This window comes from Sander vitreus, chromosome 16, assembly GCF_031162955.1.
Source record: "Sander vitreus isolate 19-12246 chromosome 16, sanVit1, whole genome shotgun sequence".
In the NCBI taxonomy this organism is placed as follows: domain Eukaryota; kingdom Metazoa; phylum Chordata; class Actinopteri; order Perciformes; family Percidae; genus Sander; species Sander vitreus.
The window spans coordinates 23,170,330-23,190,992 of NC_135870.1; the positions used below are offsets into that span (position 1 = coordinate 23,170,330).

The following is a 20,663-nucleotide window of genomic DNA, read 5'->3' on the forward strand; positions in this document are numbered from 1 at the left end:
AGTCTTTGGATAGTACCGATGAGCCAGATACGTGCTGCAAAAAACAAAAACACTACAACAGTTCGAACGCACCCTTATCATAAAATCAGCTGGCGTTGAACTGACGGGTACATTGAGAGGGAGTGAGCACAACTCTGAAGGTTACTGTTGGGCGTCAGCTGATACTAAATGACTAAATTCACAATCAGATATCAGCTGATAACTGTAGTTTGCACCAGAGTAAAAATCTCTCTACTGCAAGTATGTATGATACAAATGAACACAGTAAAGATCAGTTTTAGCAATAACTGAAGTAGTGATCCATATGAAGTCACAATTTAACACTTTCAAAATAAATGAATATTAATGCAAAGAGAGTTGTCGAGCTCTGACTAAACTTTGATCTATGATTCATAACAGTCAGATCTTAACTGTCATGATCATACCCAGTTTTGTTTTGGGTTTTTTCCCCCCTCAGTTTTCATCCTGATCTCAACATCACGATCTTAAATATTAAGTTTTCAAGGTTTTTTAAAGATATAGATTGACTCTAAGACAGGTTCTAAAACAAGCAGCTTTGTATCTGATACCATTACACTGAGATCAGGTCAACTAAATGCATTGCCACAAAGGGAGAGGCCAATGTAGCTCTCTGCTGACATAGATACCATCGAAAGTGATCCTAAGATGGCGGAGAAGCAGTGTTTACACATCCTCATTCCCAAACAAGCCTCAAACAAATATCAAGACAATAAAATAGAAATGAAAAGATGAATTCCCTTTTTGCTACATGTCGTATAATGGAAACCAGGTGATTAGAATATGGCTGCTAAGTGTGCAAGTAGCTTGTTGTCCTTAAAGACTGAATACAGCGGCAGTGTGTATCTCCTCCAGTCATGATGTCTGGATTTGAGGCTAATGCAGTGAAATGTGGAAATTTCGTGGCCTGATGGGTAACACTGGAGCGAGTGTGCAGAGTGCAGATTACTCGTCTGCGAGTTGTTTTATGATGTAACTTCTGCGTGGATAAGCCTCTTACACATACATGCAAACATTCGCAGGGATATGTGTGTAGTGTACATGCAGATGTGTACGTACCCTAAACTCAAAAACACATACACAAACATCATTAACTGATCCGACTCAAGTGTGCAAAGCTCGTCAGCAACCATAGAGGAGATGAATATTATATGTTGGGGCTGGTCCGTGATTGAATGTTGACAGATTACTTTCCAAGCAGAGTGCGTAATTAATATTACAGCAAGAAAGTGAACAGTAGTGACGAGAACTAGTTTGACATGGCCAACATCATATGAAGGCTGGGACGACATGCTTTTGTCCCGATTTGATTCTTTAACGATACACGGTTGCCGATTCAATTCGTATCGCGATATTCATTTATTGCGGTTCTAGAAGTATTGCGATTCGATAGTATTGAGTATTGCGATTTTCAATAACACACTTCAGAGACAATATATCATGAGACATTTCTAAAAATAAACACTATTGTTCTAAAATATATTCCCTCATTCGGTGGCTGGTGATGGGGGTGGAGAGTGCTGATTGAGATGTGGTGACTGAAGGCCATAACATATGACTTATATAATTTTCATACTCAAACCATTCAGTGAACCTGTGTGTTCTCAATGGAAGAATCTGCATTTATTATGTTTCTCATCTCATTTATTAAGGTTTTAACTTTAACTTGTCACCAATCTGTACATTCCCAAGCTCACAGGTGTAATACAGCAAAGGATGTTGGGTAGCCAAGTGCTGGAACCTTTCCAGCAATCTTTATAGGAAATCTGGAATTCTCCCGGAAGTTTGACCAGGGAAACTGATAGGAGTGGGAGAAAAAAATCAACATAGCAGTATTGGGACATAGACGCCAAGTATCCATCTTTTAATATATATATGTATATGTATGTGTGTGTATATGTATGTATGTATGTATGTATGTATGTGTATATATATATATATGTATGTGTGTGTGTGTATATATATATATATATGTGTGTGTATGGGTCAATTTGTCTGCTTGACAATACCATTTTGTAGCAATAAACTTGAAGTGAGATTAACAAACAGATACATTTATCTTTTTAGATAAAACAGATGTTGACGTTTTCCTTTGGGGACATCATTTCAAATTGGGAAAAATTTGAAGTTGGAAAAAAGGTAATACATTGCAGAATATTGCAATATGTTTAAAATCGCAATAATACTGTATCGTGACATACGTGTCATGATGATATGGTATCGTGAGGCCTAGACACTGATATACATTTTAAATTCTCGCCGAGAAGCCCCTCACGAAAATACTTTCCTGACCGAGAGGAACCATTGTGATAAAGTTTGTAGTATTAAGAATAGTTGACTGGTCAAACCAAAGCCCCACAACTATAACTTATATTACGGCATTTATACCAACTGCAAGCAAGCACTGGTTGCTAGTGGTGGGAAAATGTATTTAATGTTATTGGACAGTTATTTAGCCCATTTCCCAAATAATCACAGACAGACACTTTACTTATTTTGTTCATTGTCTAAATGTGTGTTTTAAAGTACCAAAGCAGAAGAATAACCAGCAAAATGGACTTAATCTGATAAAGGATTTTCAATATTTCATTCCATTGTCTGATTTAAAAAAAAAAAATTCAACTTGGACCTCTTTACAGATGTTTGTGATTGGTTTTGACGCTGTTAGTGTGTGTGCTTTGATGCATATGTTCCTATGTATTGTGTCTTCTCTCTCCCCTGCCATACTCAGGAGTTTACCTGATTAATTAAAGGTTATTCTTGTATTTCGCCTCATATGTCTCGTCTTTAGAGCAACACTAAAGCACTTTTCCCGCTTCGGTCCCCCTACAGGTCGGAATTGTCCATTACATTACATTATGCAAGTTTGCCAGATCGGGTAGCGGATCTGTAGTTCGAATGAGACATAATGAGACATTACGACAGCGGTAATGGACAATTCTGCTTCAGACCTGTAGGGGGACAGACGCGGGAAAAGTGCTTTAGTGTTGCTTTAACACCCATCCAAGCGTCACAGTTGCACAACAGTAAGTAAATTAAGAAGAACATGGTAACTTTATGTCGTCGTATCATGCAAAAGGCTGTTTCAAACTGTTGTCTGAGGATCTGATTTGCCTAATCTTCATGCTTCTTGAGTCTGTGTGCACAAATTCACGAAATGAACGTTTAGAAGCTGAGCAAAATTTTGTTCCTGTGGCTTCGTAGTTCCTCAGACTGTATGGCTGAGGAGCTCTAATAGAGGGCATGAAGCAGTGCATGCATTTTTTTTTATCTTTCTTTCACTCTCAATGCAGCGGTTTTACAGTAACTGAGGACATGTCTGAACGAACAGCCAGGCTCTGTTCTGCTGCAGGGGATTCCCTTACAGTGAGGAGTAACAGATCATAAGATCAGGTGGCCGTGTTTGACGCGTCTCACCGAGAGGCATTAGAAAGGAGCCGAGGGAGGGAGATGTTGGAAGGAGAGTCGGACTAATTGTTTGCAGCGCTTAAAGATTTAATGAAGGTATTAAGTGTAGCATCGGATTACTCGGCTGTCCTGTGGTACGGAGTGAAGGCTGGGACCTCTGAGGCTTGTGGAAGATACTAGAGATATTTTTGACAAAAGGTTTTAGAAATCTTCAGGGAACAGAGGCTCAGTTGTTCCTGTTGCCCTGTCCTTTACGGCTTTTGTTAATGCTACTAGGAAAAAGAATAATCTCAAAACTCCCCCAGAAAAATCCTCTCTGTCTGAGCACTGACCTCACTGGTGAAATGAGTCTTGCAGAGACATGACAAAAATTGCAATTCATCTTTGTGCAGTATCATTCTGTAGGAATCTTACCATGAATAGTGCAAACACAGAATGGTCTATCCATCAACACTGCACCAGTAAAACCTGAGAAAATAACCATTTTTGGTTCAAATGTAACCTTAATACAAGTTCCTTCCTCACTGCTATCTAAGTTTCAGGTAAATTGTGTACTGCGTGTTTAGGAGCATCCCAGGTTCAAAATGTTGACCCTTCAGTTATAATTATATATTTTTGAAACCCATCAGGCTAATTAATAGGAGTGTGCAAAAAAATCGAGTCACATTCGTATCGCGATTCAAGCTCTACCAATTCATAATCGATTCATAGAATTACATTTTTTTTAAATTTTTTTAGAAAAGTAACAACATTTTTAGAAAAGTAACAACATTTACATACTGTGAATCGTTTTTTGAATCGAGAATCGTTTTTGAATCGAATCTTGAGCCTAAAAATCGATATCGAGTCGTGACATTTTCTGAATCGTGCACCCCAACTAACTTTTTCATGCATGCTGCATCCCCTGCAAGTATTGTGGTTTGTAACCTTTCTAGAGCAGCCTTATTTCAAGCAGTCCAGTCTTATCACACAGACACTGCTTTGGGAGTTTATCATGCCTCATTATGCTGGAATGTACATGACGTCGGAGGAGCCTTTTAGTGCATGTGTGGAATGCTGATCAATTTAAGTCATTCAAACAGCCCTTTTCTAATCCCATTCACACTCCTGACCCACTTCAGGATGAAATCCTAGCCGTCGTAAAGACACAGTTCTTCTCTGGTGTGTTTTGTGTTTAGAGGTCGGGGGTTCCTCATTCTGCTTTGTTCCCGTAAAGTTCAGACCTTAAACAAACTGAGGCTCCTTTGTGCTCTCAGCTGAAAACTGGACTCAGTGTAAATAAGGAACTGACATTATCAGCCCAGCTTCCCTGCATGCTTCCCCACCAACCCCCAAGCTGACTCATTTTCCCATGTACTGATGCAACAAGCAGCCAGCTCTGCTTTTATCCCACACACACACACACACAGTTCAGCTCCCCCCCCTGCCAGTTTGCGAACATAATTTTCTGTAAAGAAACTCGATCATAAAATACATCTTTTTGTTTGGAAAATCTAATGACGGAGCAAACAGCAGTACTGTGTCACTGGCAGGTATTTTCAGGAAAGAATGCCCTGAAGGACAAAATTCCTGCACAGGGAGAGGTGGAGGAGAAAAGGTTGCAGTGGATATTCTTAAAGGCATAGGGAGGATGCCATAGAGGAATCGACAAACGACACGAAGAAAGGAGCTGCATTATAGACCACTGCCATGGAAAATACTCCTTTCTGATTGGCTCACAGGTGCCTGTTTAAGTAGGACAAATCCTTTTGTGGTCAACATTTTAACCACCGTACTAAACTGTATGTAACCATAGCAACATTATATGCCACCTGGATGAAACTGTCAACAAGCACATTTAGACAAGGGGCTGGGTAATCAAACCTATGTACTTTTTGTGTTTGTAGCACTGAGTATCAAAGCTGTCAACTACCAAAAACTGCCATGAATGGTTCGTCAGATATGTAATATGTAGTAAAAAAAATCCCACTTAGACTATTTTATTTTAGGCAAAGTTCTTTTTCAGCTACTTGTGTTGAGACAACATTTAACATTTCAAATTGCTTTCGTTCAATACAGAACATAGTTAGAAAAAAAGTAGCAATTTCAGACTGGGTACCAAAAGTCAGGTACTGTATCAGCATTAGTTTGCTCGGCCAAGTCTGTTTCTCATCTTCTGACGTCTTTTTGTTTGACTTTAGTACCCCTTCTGGGACGTTCGTCCAGCCAAGTGCACTTAAAAACAGGATACACTTTACAGATACACAAGGACACAAAACAGAGAATCTCACCTTCCCGAGTTATCCACATACTTATCAGTTCCACACCTTCGACTCCCACCCACACCCTCCATGACCCACCAACGCCCTGTTCTAACCCGCATCACAGAACCCTTTTGATACAATATAACACAGCAGTCATGTTGAGGCAGCCAGATCAGAAGACTCTATGAATTACAGCTTCTCTCCTGGATCTGCCTGCCCACACAGTCTAGTTCATAAAATCTAATGAGTAGTAGCACCAGGATTATCTCCGCCTACAGACACTCTCATTGAACTGTGGAGAGGACATGGACATGTAACAACAAACCTGGCCACAAATCCAGACAGCTGCTGAGTCAGAGCATGCTCTGCTGCCAGCTTCCCTCTGACTACTGAGTGTCAGTCTCCCTCAGGCTGTGGTTTATTCTGTGGAGAGCTGGCTTCTGGCGTAGGTTCCTGTGCTGGCAGTAACAAGGTGTGATCCCTCCGCTGGTGTGTGGATGTCAGCTTCACAAAACCAAACCAGATCTTGTGAATTGCAATAGCACTGCAGTATTTCAGACTTTTAACGTAAAGAACTACTTGAACTGGGCATCGTAGATCACACATTTAGCATGGATCTGGAACTTCAAGGACTATTTCTTGCCTCAAATTGATTTGTAAACTGATTTTAGTGGCACAGTTTCAGCACCGAAAAAAGCACACAAAAGATATCATAATCACTGGTCTTCTATTAATTATGTTGAATCTTTCTCTCTGTAGCTGATGGAAGTGGATGGACGTAACTATACATGTTATTCTCACTAAAGTCTCCATAATTTGCATGGAAGGGGCAAAGGGAAAGTTTTGTATATTCACAGGAATAAGAACAGAGATGATCTCTGCAAAAATGCTAAATCCCATGAGGTTATACTAGAACCAGGCAAAAGACTCCAGTTTAAGTTAAGGTTTTGGACTTCTACTGCCCTAATGGCGTCCGTGGTGAAATGTGACGACATATCTTTATGTCTGCATCCGCGTCTCGTCAAACGCATCATCACCACTCCTGGTCCATCTGGCTCCATGTGCCGGTGGAGAGGTCGGCCCATTATTCAGCCGCAGACGGCCAGTCTCTCTGCCAAAGCAACCCATCTCTTATGACACAACTATTCACTATTCAGCTGTGCTGCAGCCACTCTTCCTGCTGCTGCTGCTGCTGCTGCTGCTGTTGCTGTCAGGGATATTAACAGATTACCCCTGCGCTGACCTTTCATGGGCTGAGCTCATCACTTTTCCAGCTGTAAACAATATCTTGTCACAGCAATGGCTCCCTTTTCTGTCATTTTTGTCCTCTTCACACTTTTGCTGTTGCTTCTGTGTAGTGTGATGATGACTCCATTATTCTCCAGTATTCTCCAGTATTATTCTCTAAATATGTGAGGCAGATGGCTGGACGAGCAGATTGCAGGGTTTAGTTAATGACCAAATAAATGGACGTTAGTCTGCATGGCTGAAGGCCACCGTTGTGTTTAGTGTTTTGTGTTGAGCTGCAGATTTTGGTTTTGGTTTTTACCGGCAGCAGAGGTCCCCTCCATCGTCCCCCAAACTGTGCCAACAGTCGTGCCGGTGTAGAGAGCCCAGCCATCTGCCACTTTGTGTGTGTGTGTGTGTGTGTGTGTGTGTGTGTGTGTGTGTGTGTGTGTGTGTGTGTGTGTGATGTGATGTGATGTGATGCCATGCCAGCACAGGGTCTCTGTGTGTGTGATGCCAGCACAGGATCTTGCATGGGTGTGAGCCTGTGATTGGTCAAACACTATTTGAGGTATGATACTTTTTACATCAGAGCCTGTGTTTAGGGTTGTTGTTTCTTTGCCTGCACATGTTCTTATCATACCAGAATTCCTTTTGAGTAGCGACCAAATCATGTCTGTAGCATTGTGTATCGAAAACTGTCATTCAGGGTTGGGCAATATGATGACAGTAGGTAGACATTTTGTTACACTCTTATGAGGTAGACCTGTCTCTGTTTGTATTATTTATTTGCGGGGAATGTTGCAAATCAATGAACAATCCACATTATTGGATTAACAGGATGTTTGCATTAATGTAATTACGTACCTTGATATTAGGGCTGCAAGTAACAGATTTTTTAAAGCCTACTGGGATGGTAATGTTGGTCACCACTTTGTCCAGGCTGAAATATCTCTAAAACCCGCTCGACTAGCAGGCTGGCATTTTAGTTTTTTACTGAAATATCAACTATTAGATGGATTGCCATGAACAAATATCCATGGTAGCCAGAGGATAAATCTTACTGATCCCCTGACTGTTCTTCTAGCGCCAGCAGCAGGTTCACATTTTTGTTTTGTCTCATCAAATATTGGCTGGATTGCCATGGAACTTGGTGCAGACGTGATGTTCCCCTCAAGATGAATTTGAAACACTTGGTGCTCATTTTAACTTTTCATCTTGCACCTCCACCAGGTCAAATTTGAATTAGTCCGATACTAATAGTGCTAATTAGAAAATGCTAACACACTAAAATGAGATGGTGAACATTATTATGCAAATCACACCTACTAAAGAGGAAGGGAAAGAATGAAGGTGACACATTCAGATGTCACATTAACAAAACAAACAAAACATTTGGAACGATACTGAGCCCCATCTATCTGTCTGTCTGCTTATCAGAATACTGACTGGGCCATCTTTCTGTTTAATCCTCTGGCTTCTGTGTGTGTGTGTGTGTGTGTGTGTGTGTGTTTGTGTTATCAGAGAGATTTCATTTCCTCACAGACGGATCAAGGGATAGAGAGAGGAGGGGTGATATATACAGAGCATGAGAGAGCGAGGCTGTGCTCACTTCAGTTCTTTTCCTCGTAGGGGAACTGTTGATGTGTGTCATAGAACATATCCAGTGCTAGTGTGTGAACCTTTTGAAGGCTATTGTGTTGACAAAAACTGATATCTTGATCTCTGAATCAAGCGTGAGAAGACGGTAGACATAATTTCCTGTACACTAAGCAGCTGCACTGGAAAGCATGTTGCTTAACTTCACCAGTTCTCTTGTGTTAACCTCATCCACTGGCATAACGCCAAAAAAAAAATCTTCAAATGCATTTACTTCACATTAAAAGCAACGTTCAATCACCTTGGCTGGTAGGCTTTTATGGAGAAGAGCAACAACAACCAAATATGATATATGATATGATGTTATATTGTTAGTTTGACCAAAACAATTGTTTCATGTATTGTGGCTGGCCGACTTCAACAGGCAGGGAAACACTTAATTCAGGTTCCCAAGAAAATAGTTTGGGTGGGTGTTTGTGTGTGTGGGTGTTTGTGGGTGTTTGGGTGGGTGTGTGTGTGTTTGTCATTCTTCTGTATTATGAGTAATCTTGATAAGACTAGGGCTGCGATAACGTTGAATTTCTGCTAAAATACAACTACTTGCTAGTTGAATTTAAAACAAATGAAAGGAAATCATTTCCAACATTCTATTGAACATTGAAGTTGATATAAAAGACACCACTAAAAAAAAGAATGACAGTTACATTTTTAAAGCGCCGTTTTCTGCTGATATTTTCTTTCAACTAACACAAAAAAGTGTCTTTCGCGATACGTCGCAGCCTTTCGCGATGTGTTTACTGCGCAAGTTGATGTCGTGGTGGCGATCAAAGAAACAGTAGATTGTGCAGCCCTAGATAAGACCTCAGCTTTATCTAACCTGTTGCATCATCACAAACATCATCTCCCTCATCGCCCCAGTAAAACGCAGGTGTGGCATGACTCTGCAGGTGACAAACAATCAGTGCTGTGATCCAAACCAGTAACCTCTTCATTTTGACATCAGCTCCCTCCTCCTCTCTTCTATCTGTCGACAGAAACTCCATTCACAGCCTGTTGTGATTATTAACCACTGCAGCAGGATGCACGTGACCAGCACCAAGTCATTCTCATGCTAATCAGTGTGTGCAGCCGGTCTGTGTTTTTCACGTGGTCGTAGGGTTGGGTATTCAATACCAGTGCTAAAGCGATACTTTTAAGACGGTGCCGGTGCCTGAACCAATACCTTTTTAAAGAAAGATTTAAAAAGAAAAAGAAGAGCACAAAACCACAGTTGGCGACATTAAAGTGATGGTTCAGAGTAATTTCACCCTAGGCTGCTTTGCACCTTGAACTCGAGCCAAACAACCCCCCATAAGCTTTTTTCCCTTGTTATAACGTTGGTCGAGTTAGCGTTATCAGCTGGTTAGCTTAGTGCAGGCGCTAATGGATCCACGTTTGTATCTCGTAAATTACCCCACTAATAATGCCCGGAATGATACCAAACTTCTACAGTAGTACAAATAGTTTCTGTACTTATAAAACGAAGAATTAGGAAGTTTGTAACTACGCCAGAAGTATGTAGTAGTATTATGTAAGTACTGCACGATAGCGCAGATAGCGTGGTAGCAGCCGAGAGGAGTATCCATCAGGCAAGTGTTATTTAAATATACTTCTGGTGTAGTTACAAACTTTCTAATGCCTCATTTTATAAGTACAGAAACTATTTGTACTACTGTAGAGGTTTGGTATCATTTCGGGCATTATTAGTGGGGTAATTACAAGATACAAACGTGGATCCATTAGCGCCTGCACTAAGCTACCCAGCTGATAACGCTAACTCGACCAACGTTATAACAAGGGAAAAAAGCTTATGGAGGGTTGTTTGGCTCGTGGTCAAGGTGCAAAGCAGCCTAGGGTGAAATTACTCCGAACCATCACTTTAAAGGACAGCTTGTTCATTGCTAAGGCCATATGATCAAAATTAAATGATTTATTAATAATGTAATAACGATAACTTATAACAACAACTTATTTCACCAGTAAATTGCTGTTAAACGACAAAAACAACCACCAGATGGGAAAAGTAACTTTGAATGCACCACGAGACTTCAATCAGTGTCAAGTGAAAGCACCGCACCGTTTTTCTCTTTCTAAATAAAATGAATGTGAATAATGATTCTCATTGGAGTGTTCCCAGGATCGCTAAGGGAAGTTATTGTTTAAAGTTTTTAGGTCACGCTCAAGAGTCAGAAATAACAAAGCCGGATTTGAATATTTACAAGACAAAGTTCAACACTTTACCACAGCAGACAGTTTGACAAAAAGAATCAGAGTGACAGTTTATATGGCAAGTTTCCAAAGCTGTTTACATGAAGAATTTTTGCCAGATGAAACAAGACATTTTGGCAAAAGGAAAAAAACCAACAGTAAATGCATTAAAAGGACCAGACTGTAGAGTGACTCATTTTTTCCTCCTCTTTCCACAGCCATCAAGGTGAACTGTCAGGGCTCATGTGGGATCTCCAACAAAATGAAAGACGCCTCGTGGGCTCTGGAGGAGCAGTACTTCAACAGCACACTGTCTGTTGCTGACAAAGGTGATGACAGAAAAAGCTTGATAATGTCTTTGTATTTCTGCTGGTTGTAACACACAGGTGCATGAATGGTATATTATTATGAATAATAATAATACATTTTATTTAAAGGCGCCTTTCTCAAGAACATAAATAAACTACTTTAACGTAGATTTTCTTTAGGGCTTTATTACGTGGTATCGGATCGGTGCATAAACTCCCCGACTACCAGCGTTTTAGGCAGTATCGGAGCCGCTACCGATACTGGTATTGGTATCGGAATATCTCTAGTTTACATGTTTTGCCCATTTGGTGCACGAACAACTTCTAACAGCAAATGTTGATCTTCATTCATATTTGTGCACACTGTCAAAAATTGTGAAGACTTGCTACTTTGTAGATAACCTATCTGATGTGTACTACAGTGAATAGAAACCAATGGCTGCCTGGAAGTCAAGGAAAACTGTTCTAAACATGAAAAAACACTGGTGTGGTCCTTTTTTAAGAGCAAAGCACATGCACCTGCAGATTCTCAACTGACATGCATTATGAAACAAACTGTTTCATCCCTCTCCTCTGAGAGCACTGAAACGTCCCTGTCATAACAACATTGTATGAAGTGATTGAAGCCGTTCTGCCTTTCCCCCCTTATTTGTTTTATAGAAAATCTGCTGCAACAGGCTTAATGTCACAATGGCAGCAGCAGGTTTTTGCAGCCGTGTAGCGAGGAGTTAAAGCCTCAATCAGTCAGAGTAGCAGTCCCCTGCAGTGATGCCGCATGCAGCATGCCGACAGGCAGGCTGCCTCTCTGAGGTGAGAGGTGTTTGGCAGTGCGTGTTTGGCACATGTCTTCGCCCCCCCTCCCAGTTTCTTGGTACCACACTGCCCTGCTGCACGCCTGGCTCACCCGTGGATACGAGAGCTTAAAGGGTCTTTTGTTGTGAGCGTCATCTTCCATCTTTTGTATTTGTTGCTGATGCCGCCCACAGCCAGAAGGGGAAATGTGCCACGTATGCATGAAGTGTGTTGTAAATGCAAATCACACCGTGGGACTTAACGGCAGTCATTGGAGCATGTAATCCATGCTGGTTAAAACACCAAGAAGCAGTTCAGTGTGTTTAACTCACAGGAGTGAGTTTCAACATGTGATAATGCATTTATTCAAGTAGTGTAATTGTAAGTAGAATGTTGGATTGCTTGTGCTTGTTTTGTGCTTGGAACATGTATGACATCAATTGGCAAACCGGGAAGTGAAAATTTGGCTTCAGAGCCGGCTCAGATTACTCAGACTGAACCAACAAACGGGCATAAACATGCACACACTCTTCCCACACAGTAACATGCAGACCTGTTAGCATACTACTGAATGAGCTGAAAAGGTCTTGTGCTATTTACAAAAGAAAAACATATGCATTATCCAAACGGTTGGTAGATAAGTAGATTAAATTGGGCCGGGCTGTAGCCTACGCTCTTCTATGTCATCAGGGGACGCTTAACTTAGCACATCTTTAACAATGTATATAGTTTTACACTTTTCATGTTTTAATTATTCAAACAATGACTAAAACATGTTTTCTTGGTAGCTGTAGATAGAGAACATAGTCCTAAATGAGGTGATGTAAGAACTTGCGAACATAAGAACTTTCATGGGGTTTCCTTTTTTCTGTCAGTGGGTTTTCTTAAAAGCTACCTAACAGATCAGCAACCTCAGTCTATGTGGCGGTACTGCACCTTAATGCTGGTTGCCAGCCCCCCATAAAATAAAACCAAGAAGTCAGACAGCACAGATGGTAGAGAGTGACAGGTGGATGGCAAGGTAGGGAGAAAAATAAGTCAGAAACTGACAAATTTAATAACAGAATGTGAATTGCTCTGATGTTCTGCTAAAACAATGTTTTAGCAGAATCACACACACACACACACACACACACACACACACATCAAATCCCAATTTAACCCCTGAGTATTAATAAATATAGTAAACTTACAGCAACTCAATGTAAAAAATGATATTTAAAAGACACTATTACTGAATTATGAGTAACAGAAAACAGTTGTATCGAACCTCAACACTTTTTCTGGTACAGACCCAGGGTTTCCTGCAGAAAATGTGTTAGTTAAGGTGGTAGGGTGGGGTTTGCTGTCAATAACAGTGTTAGTCGTATGGCTCCCATTATCCTTCGTGACCCACTCTCTTCCACTTCACCTGACAACTCTTCTCCAAAACAAACAGCTCTGAGATAACAGAGCTCAGCCCATAGCTCCACTCACTCAGAGCAGATAGTATGCGTGAAATAAAAACAGGACACGTAATTTCACTGTCTGTGTAGTGTTTAACTACGCTAACTAACCGTAATAGCGTGTAATGATGAAAAAAAACACTGGCTGTGTCTCAAAGACTGGGCAACAGCCGGAACGTTGAGAATCCATGCGCGAGAGGTGAACAGGACAGAGATACATATATAAATGCTCTCTGCGCCATATGCCAACGCTCCGGCAAGTCCACTCACCCCGTCTCTGCCCGCACATTTGTTGACAAACTCCCACAAACAACGACGCACGCGACGGTGAAATAGCGATGTATCCCTTTAAATGTGAATAAACGACATTGCTCCTCATAACCACTGAAAACTGTTATTATGGACGCTATCTGACATTAGGTGTTTCTGCCTCACATTTTCAGCAGGGCAGTGGAGCCGCTGTGGGTTGACTCTCCACGGTTCTCATGGGCTTTATAAGTCCTAACGTGAAAAAGCTTAACGTGGTTTAATGTACCTAAACAACGATCAGTGATCACCAAATTTCTCTCTCATATTGCTCCTCATAACCACTGAAAACTGTCAAAAAAATCGAACCCAAAGTCTAATTATTATGGACGTTATCTGACATTAAGCGTTTCTGCTTCATTAGATCATTCACTTTTCTTTTGATGACGACGACGTAGTTAAGGCGACAGGCGTGTGTTGCAAAGTGCTGCGGGAAACCCTGCAGACCTACTTGTGTTGAGAGTATTCAAATTTGTCAAGTGAAAGCCAGTCTGGTCAGATTTTCTGTCTTGCTGACTTATGCTTTTAATGGATAGTAAGAGAGTTTTAGACTATTTTATTTAGGCAAAGTTATTGGAAAGCTGCTTGTGTGTAGACAACATTTAACATGAGAATTTAGTTTTTTTCGTAAAATTAAAAAAGGTGGATTTACCTATTCATGTTTTCTAAAGTAAAGTATTGAAAAAGTATAATTTTAATATTTGTACAGAAACTATTCTGTATACTATTGTTTCGGTGCTAGTCTGAGAAATTGTAAAATGACTCAAACTGTGAAAAATAATCTCTATCCATTAGTTTGTAAAACTATATGGTGTGCAAAAACTTTGCAGTAATAAATAAATAAAATAAATAAAAAAACAAATAAAACAAAATAAATACCACCATTTGCCACATTGTGGACGTATGTACACACAGAGTAGAGTGTAAAACTCCAGGCACTCCACACTCCAAACAGAGAAAGACTTAATTAATTACACACCATCCCTCTGTGCTCCCCCTTTATCTCTGCCATATTTCCGTATCCCATTCTCTTCCGAAAATGGGCCGTCTGCCCCCAAGGGTTGAGCGGCACAGGGAGAGCCAGACAGGAAGGGTGACGGAAGACCAACACGCACGCGCACACACACACACACACACACACACACACACGTCTATGCAAAGCAAGCAACGCTCACTTTGGCTGACTGATAATGTGGTATGCCACAGATGCTTGGCGGTTGGAGGAGTGAAGACCAGTGATCCGCTCTTCATCCTGTCACTGTTCTCAGTTTAGGACCTTCAGGAATTAAGGATCTCTCTCCCACTGCTGCAGTTGGGTTGTGGTTAAACCGACAGCTTTATATTTAGACCATGCTTTGAGACAGACTCACTGTAGCATTTCCTGTCTTTACACATTTTTAGTTTTTTCACTGATGATACTTTACACATCTCTGCACAATGTTTTTTTTTGTCATCATGTTTGAAAATTAATTATAAATCACCAGAATTGCAAATTTTGAAGTAAAGCCATTGCAACATTGTTTTCTTTTAGTTTACTAAATGAGAACAGACTTTCAAAAATCTCTGTCAGTCACTATCAACTACAAGGTCTTACATATGTCACCATGTGTTATATTTAGACAACCAGCAAACACATGGATGTTGGGTCAGTGGGCCTGTCAGTGCCCCCTGACCAAAAGGCACTGGCAATATCCCCCACTGTTTTAATGTATAATTATTAATAATAATAATACAAATGTATACTTTATTTATCCAGCAAGGGGAAATTACAAAGTTTTGACTCTGTTATTACACACATTACACACAGGCCTGAATTACACACACATGCTCAGCACTAATGGAGAGATGTCAGAGTGAGGGAGCTGCCCATGGAAAAGCACCCCAAGCAGGGGGGTTTGGTGCCTTGCTCAAGAGCCCAGGAGGTGAACTGGCACCTCTCCAGCTACCAGTCCACCACCATACTTTGGTTCCGGGAACCAGCACCGTCCGGTTCCCAACCCAACTCCCTACTGACTGAGCTACTGCCAGCAGAGGACTCGTTTTGTTTCTGTGTGTGCTTAGAAATTACAATAAAGGCACATTTAACCGTTAACATTATTGTAACTGTAACTGTTGGTTTAAAATAGCAAATAAACAATAAAAACTTCTGTGTCTACACAAATGTTTATGTTTCAGGGCTGCGTTTTTATTAATTTGCATCATTACATACAGTAATTTTATTTTATTTTTTTATTTTTTTAAACATAATGGAACATTCCCTGACATTGGACCTGAGAAAAACAATTGAATAAATAGAAATAAAAAAGTAATGATATGAAAACATAGATTAAAACATAATAAGAACTGTGAAATATATACGTAAATGCATACTCAGTTATACATATGTACATAAAATGAATACAAATAAATACATAATAATTAAATAACTACTAAATTAAATGAAGCAAAACAAGTTGAGAATGTACCCAAATGTTGGCATTTGCAGTGGAGCAGGTTCATTTACATTGAAAAAGCATCAATATAATTTTAATTAGCATTTCTTACTTCTGGAACGTAACCTGGAAGTTACAGTTAGACTTCATGAATACGTCGCCCTCAAAATGATCATTTCTATATCAATTACTCACCCTGTGTTACGGAGACAAGTAGTTTAGAAGTGAAGTAGTAGAGACCGTGGAGACATGCGAGAAACATTTTTTTTTTTTCTTCAATTCAGGGTAACACAGGGTGATTAATATACAAATGATCATTTTGAGGGTGAGGTGTTCCTTTACAGTCTTTTATAGATCTTTCTTGTAGATTGCCCTGTCCCCCCAGTGTCATAGTCTTTTCTGGTCATTAGTGCTGTAGGTAGAATGGGTTTGAATTGTCTATGATTGATATGGTTAGTTGGATACTCAAATCTGGTTAGGTTTAGTATCCTAAAGTTAGGAATCTCAGTTTGTTCTATACAATATATGATCTAATATACCCCTTTGAATTGTTTTCCTTCGTCTTGTTTTTCTGCCTGTACCCGTGTTAGCTAGGCTCTCTACAGTTGAGTATATAAAGTAGCTGAAGCCTGCAACAGCGTTGGTTGAGAGCATGACTGCTTCCTCAAACAGTAAACAGAATGCAAATGAACACGCACACAGTCTGAGCACTAACGGAAGAAGTCGTGCCCGTCCCTAATGAGGTGATACATGTTGCTGTCTGGGAGAATTTATTTGGGTTGTCAGCTCATCTTGAGAATGAATAAGCTGACTCTCTCAAGGTGCTATCAGTATGACAGGGATGGAAAGGCCCTTATGCTCGTATCACTTTAACTGAGCTTGTGATGTAAACAAGTATGAGAAAATTGTACTTAACAGAGTTTGTTTTATTCCAAAACACCGGTTCATATTTCAGGAGCACTTCCTGTTGAGATCCTCAGAATGTGCCACATGTGCTTCTGGAAACACAGCAAGGTCTGCACCAGTTTACCCTGTGTTGTCTGATAACCTCAGTAATACAGAGTTTGCAGGGTTTTTTTTTTCTTCTGCACTGCTGCTTGATTGAGCTGATGTGTTTGTTTTGTTTCTACCGCTGTTTTTCTTTGCATGAGATTTTGAATACATTTTGTCTACATCTAGCATATGGCAGTTGATGGGCTATATGTTTCTTATTGTTAACTAATTGAAAAGAAAACCTACAATGAACTGATGCTACTAATAAGTATTGTCTGTATACCCAAAGCCTGATATCTTAATAGTTTTACGTCTTCAGTAGGAACTAGTGGGCTTGGGCCTGAGTGCCACATACGGAGTAGACAGGGTTTTGTTTGACAATCAGAGTCATAACATTAACATTTTATCTATAGGGGCAGACTTGGACCCAAAGATGCTGACCCATAGATTGTTTCAGAGCAGAAGAATGCACTCAGTCTTGGGTCGATCACTGCTGCCGGCCCCACTGTGCTTATAAATCATTGATTAATTTTGCTGAGAAGTTCTCCAACTTTGCCAGCTACACGTGTTGGCCGACACAAGGCCAACACGTGGCTTCCTCTGACGCTGGCTGATTGGTTTCTGTTGCTAGTTTCGTTCACAACGGAAAACATCTCGGCTCTGCTGTCTTTGAACAACAAAGCCTGTTTGTCTCAGAAACTCCATCCCACTGGGAAGTAGCTGATCCCCAAAGGGGATCTAATGTTTACTAAGGGATGTGTGAAGTCGAAATAAAGACAATCATACACACAAACGTATAATAATAACTCATAATAATCACTATATATGCACCCATGAATGTCATTAGCATTTAGTTTTTTCTTCTTTTCTGTCTGTCTACTGTGTAACTGATAAGCCTTCCCTTTTTTTACAGGAACCCTGGCTGCGGGCGAACACAGTTTCCCCTTCCAGTTTCTCATTCCAGGTAAGTGTGGGATTAACCCTGATGACCCGTTTAACCTCATTCCTTCATGTCGGGGGCACGCCTTCAGTTCCTGTAATAATATTCCAGGTCCAGATGACGTCGGTAAAATGAGCAAGCAGGTGTGATAACATCTGATACGTTTTTCTAGTATGTGAACTTACAAAGTGTTCAGCCCTAAGCCCCTTGTCTCCGACACAAAGCAGACACACACAGATCTGTGATAGCAATGGTGTGTAAAGGATCATTACGTAGTTAATGCTTAAAAGATTTGTCAGGAACATGCCAAATGTGTGCCTCAGCGTCATATTTCATCTTTATTACCCGTGCCACTTGTTCACAAACACGTAAGTTGATTTTTAACCGCTGGCCGAAAAAATGACAACACCACGATGACGCAAAGATCAGCTAAACATACATGGCACCTGTGAGGGCACACACAGTGCAATATCTGTCTAGTATCTTACATTCTCTCAGGCGTGGGCTGAAGCACAAGGGGGGGTGGGGGGGTTGTGTTATTTTTAGTTCCCTGTTGTGCAGTCAGTGTTTAATTGGTCTTCATGCCCCCATGCTTCGCCCTCCCTGCCTTTCAGGCCCTCAGACTGGAGAGCATCAGTACAGGGCATGTTAACTAGAATGTAGTGAGAAGTGGCATTGGAGAGTCAAGTGTCTCCTGCTGCCCCCTGCTGGTACAGCAAACGGATATGCTCTTATATGTCTTCAAAATAGACTTGGCAGGGGCGCCCGGAATGCTCAGTTGGTAGAGCGGGCGCCTATGTGTGGAGGTTTGCTCCTCGACGCAGTGGGCCCGGGTTCGACTCCGACCTGCAGCCCTTTGCTGCATGTCATTCCCCCCTCTCTCTCTCCCCTTTCATGTCTTCAGCTGTCCTGTCAGTAACGGCCTAAAAATGCCCATGGAATGACAATACTGTTTTGTTGTACGCAAGTATAATAACAACAAAGTTGAATTGAAGAAATGTTAAAAGGACGGCATAAATCATGGCCAAGCCTAGCTGACATGAAACAACAACTAACCACACCACACCAGTTGATGGAAACGCGCCTAATTAGCATTTCCTTTTTCGTGACATTTCAAAAGTTTGCTTAAAATTCACTTCACAGTTTCTTTTCTTCTTTTGGCCAGTTGATTAACGAGCTTTATAGTATTTCTCCTAATGCAGCAGTGTTTTGGTTTTTTTAAATAGTTTTTTATTAGTACATACACAAGTTCAAAGTCTGTACAAATAACAATTTTTCCATTTGTTTTTTCATTTTCACATCGTTCTACCAACTAACTATCTAAGCTAAAACTAATGGTCTAATACAACAGCCCTGCAATACATTCGTCCTTCATGAGGAAAACCTATAAAATGAGCAAAAATGATGAAGGTTGTCAGGAAAGGGAGAAGATCAGTAGAAATGTGGCAAAGGACATTGTGGGGTTTAGAGGGTTGTTGGTCATCCTGTTGATGCTCACAGGTAGGTAGTTAGGAGAAGGAGCCTTGAGCAATGTCGGTGTGTTTTAACAACAGCTCGATAGGGAAGGACTAACAGAATTTCCTCTGACAAGTCCAACTCATTTATCTAGAGTCGAGGCATCAGGTGGTGTTCAGGCCTGATCATTTCTCACAGAGTGAACAAAGAAATTTAAAGAGGAGGAAGGCGTAGGCTGAGATAAGCTCCATACAAGGACACTTAGAGGGATAAACAGGGTTGGATAAAAATGGTGGATGGCCTCATTCCAAAGGGACACAAGACACAATTGAGAAAGAGGAGAGAGAACAAAATAGACGAAAAGGTGATTTAAACTGTTATCATTTGAAGATGAGCATGCATGAGCATGTAAGAATCCTTGTTTTCATTCAATTAAACGGAATAACCAGTGAGCAGCTAATGATCAAATTCCATAGCAGAAGACAAGGCAAATATCCTCCTGTCTCACTGTTGGTTTCTGAAATTAAACTGTCAACTGTGATACATTTCAAAACATCAACACTGAGCAGGGAGGAAGGATTTGGCTGCTACACTCAAATCAGGGAGCATGCTGTCAGACAAAGACAAAGTGAAATGTGTGCTGCTTCTCCTGACAAGCCAGACCTCCTGAAATCAAATAGTGTTACCTCCAAACGAGATTCCTTCTCACAACCAATGTATCTCCACATTAAGAAAATGAACCCTTCTCTACTTGATCTGTACTCCTCTGACAAGATCTAAATTCAGAAAAAAAGGTTACTTTGACATTCGGTGATTTGCAGGTTATAGGTCAAGCTTAAAACTGAACTGAATTCGGATAAAGACTGAAATATTTCTTAGACCTCATATAACTCATGTTTCAACTTTATAATTAGGAACTGATACATATTGTAATCAGGGTTCAAAATTAACTTTTTTGTCCACCAGCCAAATGGCTAGTGAATGTTCAAATTTGACCAGCCACTTTAATAGATTAACATTGTTTTTTTGGCTGGTGACTGGTGAGTGAAGCAAATCTACCAGCCACTTGCATATTTTACCAGCATTAGGCTAGTAAATGGTGCTAATTTTGAACCCTGATTGTAATCTAGTCATTTAAATGTTGTTGAGATGATGTTTATATGTAACGTAGACATCCAGAGAAGACTTTCAGCCATGCTAGCAACTCTGTTAGGCTGTATTCAGGCACAGGGGGTAGTCTGGCTATCACC

At 40.6% G+C, this 20,663-nt stretch overlaps 1 protein-coding gene across 1 annotated transcript in view; it reads left to right on the forward strand.

Moving 5' to 3' along the window:
- arrdc1b (arrestin domain containing 1b) overlaps nucleotides 1-20,663 on the forward strand; it is a 43,786-nt gene that overhangs the window by 12,097 nt on the left and 11,026 nt on the right. Inside the window, exons 2-3 of the mRNA XM_078270636.1 lie at nucleotides 10,961-11,071; nucleotides 17,932-17,982. Of these exons, the coding sequence (XP_078126762.1) occupies nucleotides 10,961-11,071; nucleotides 17,932-17,982 (162 nt within the window). The remainder of the gene's footprint in view (nucleotides 1-10,960; nucleotides 11,072-17,931; nucleotides 17,983-20,663) is intronic.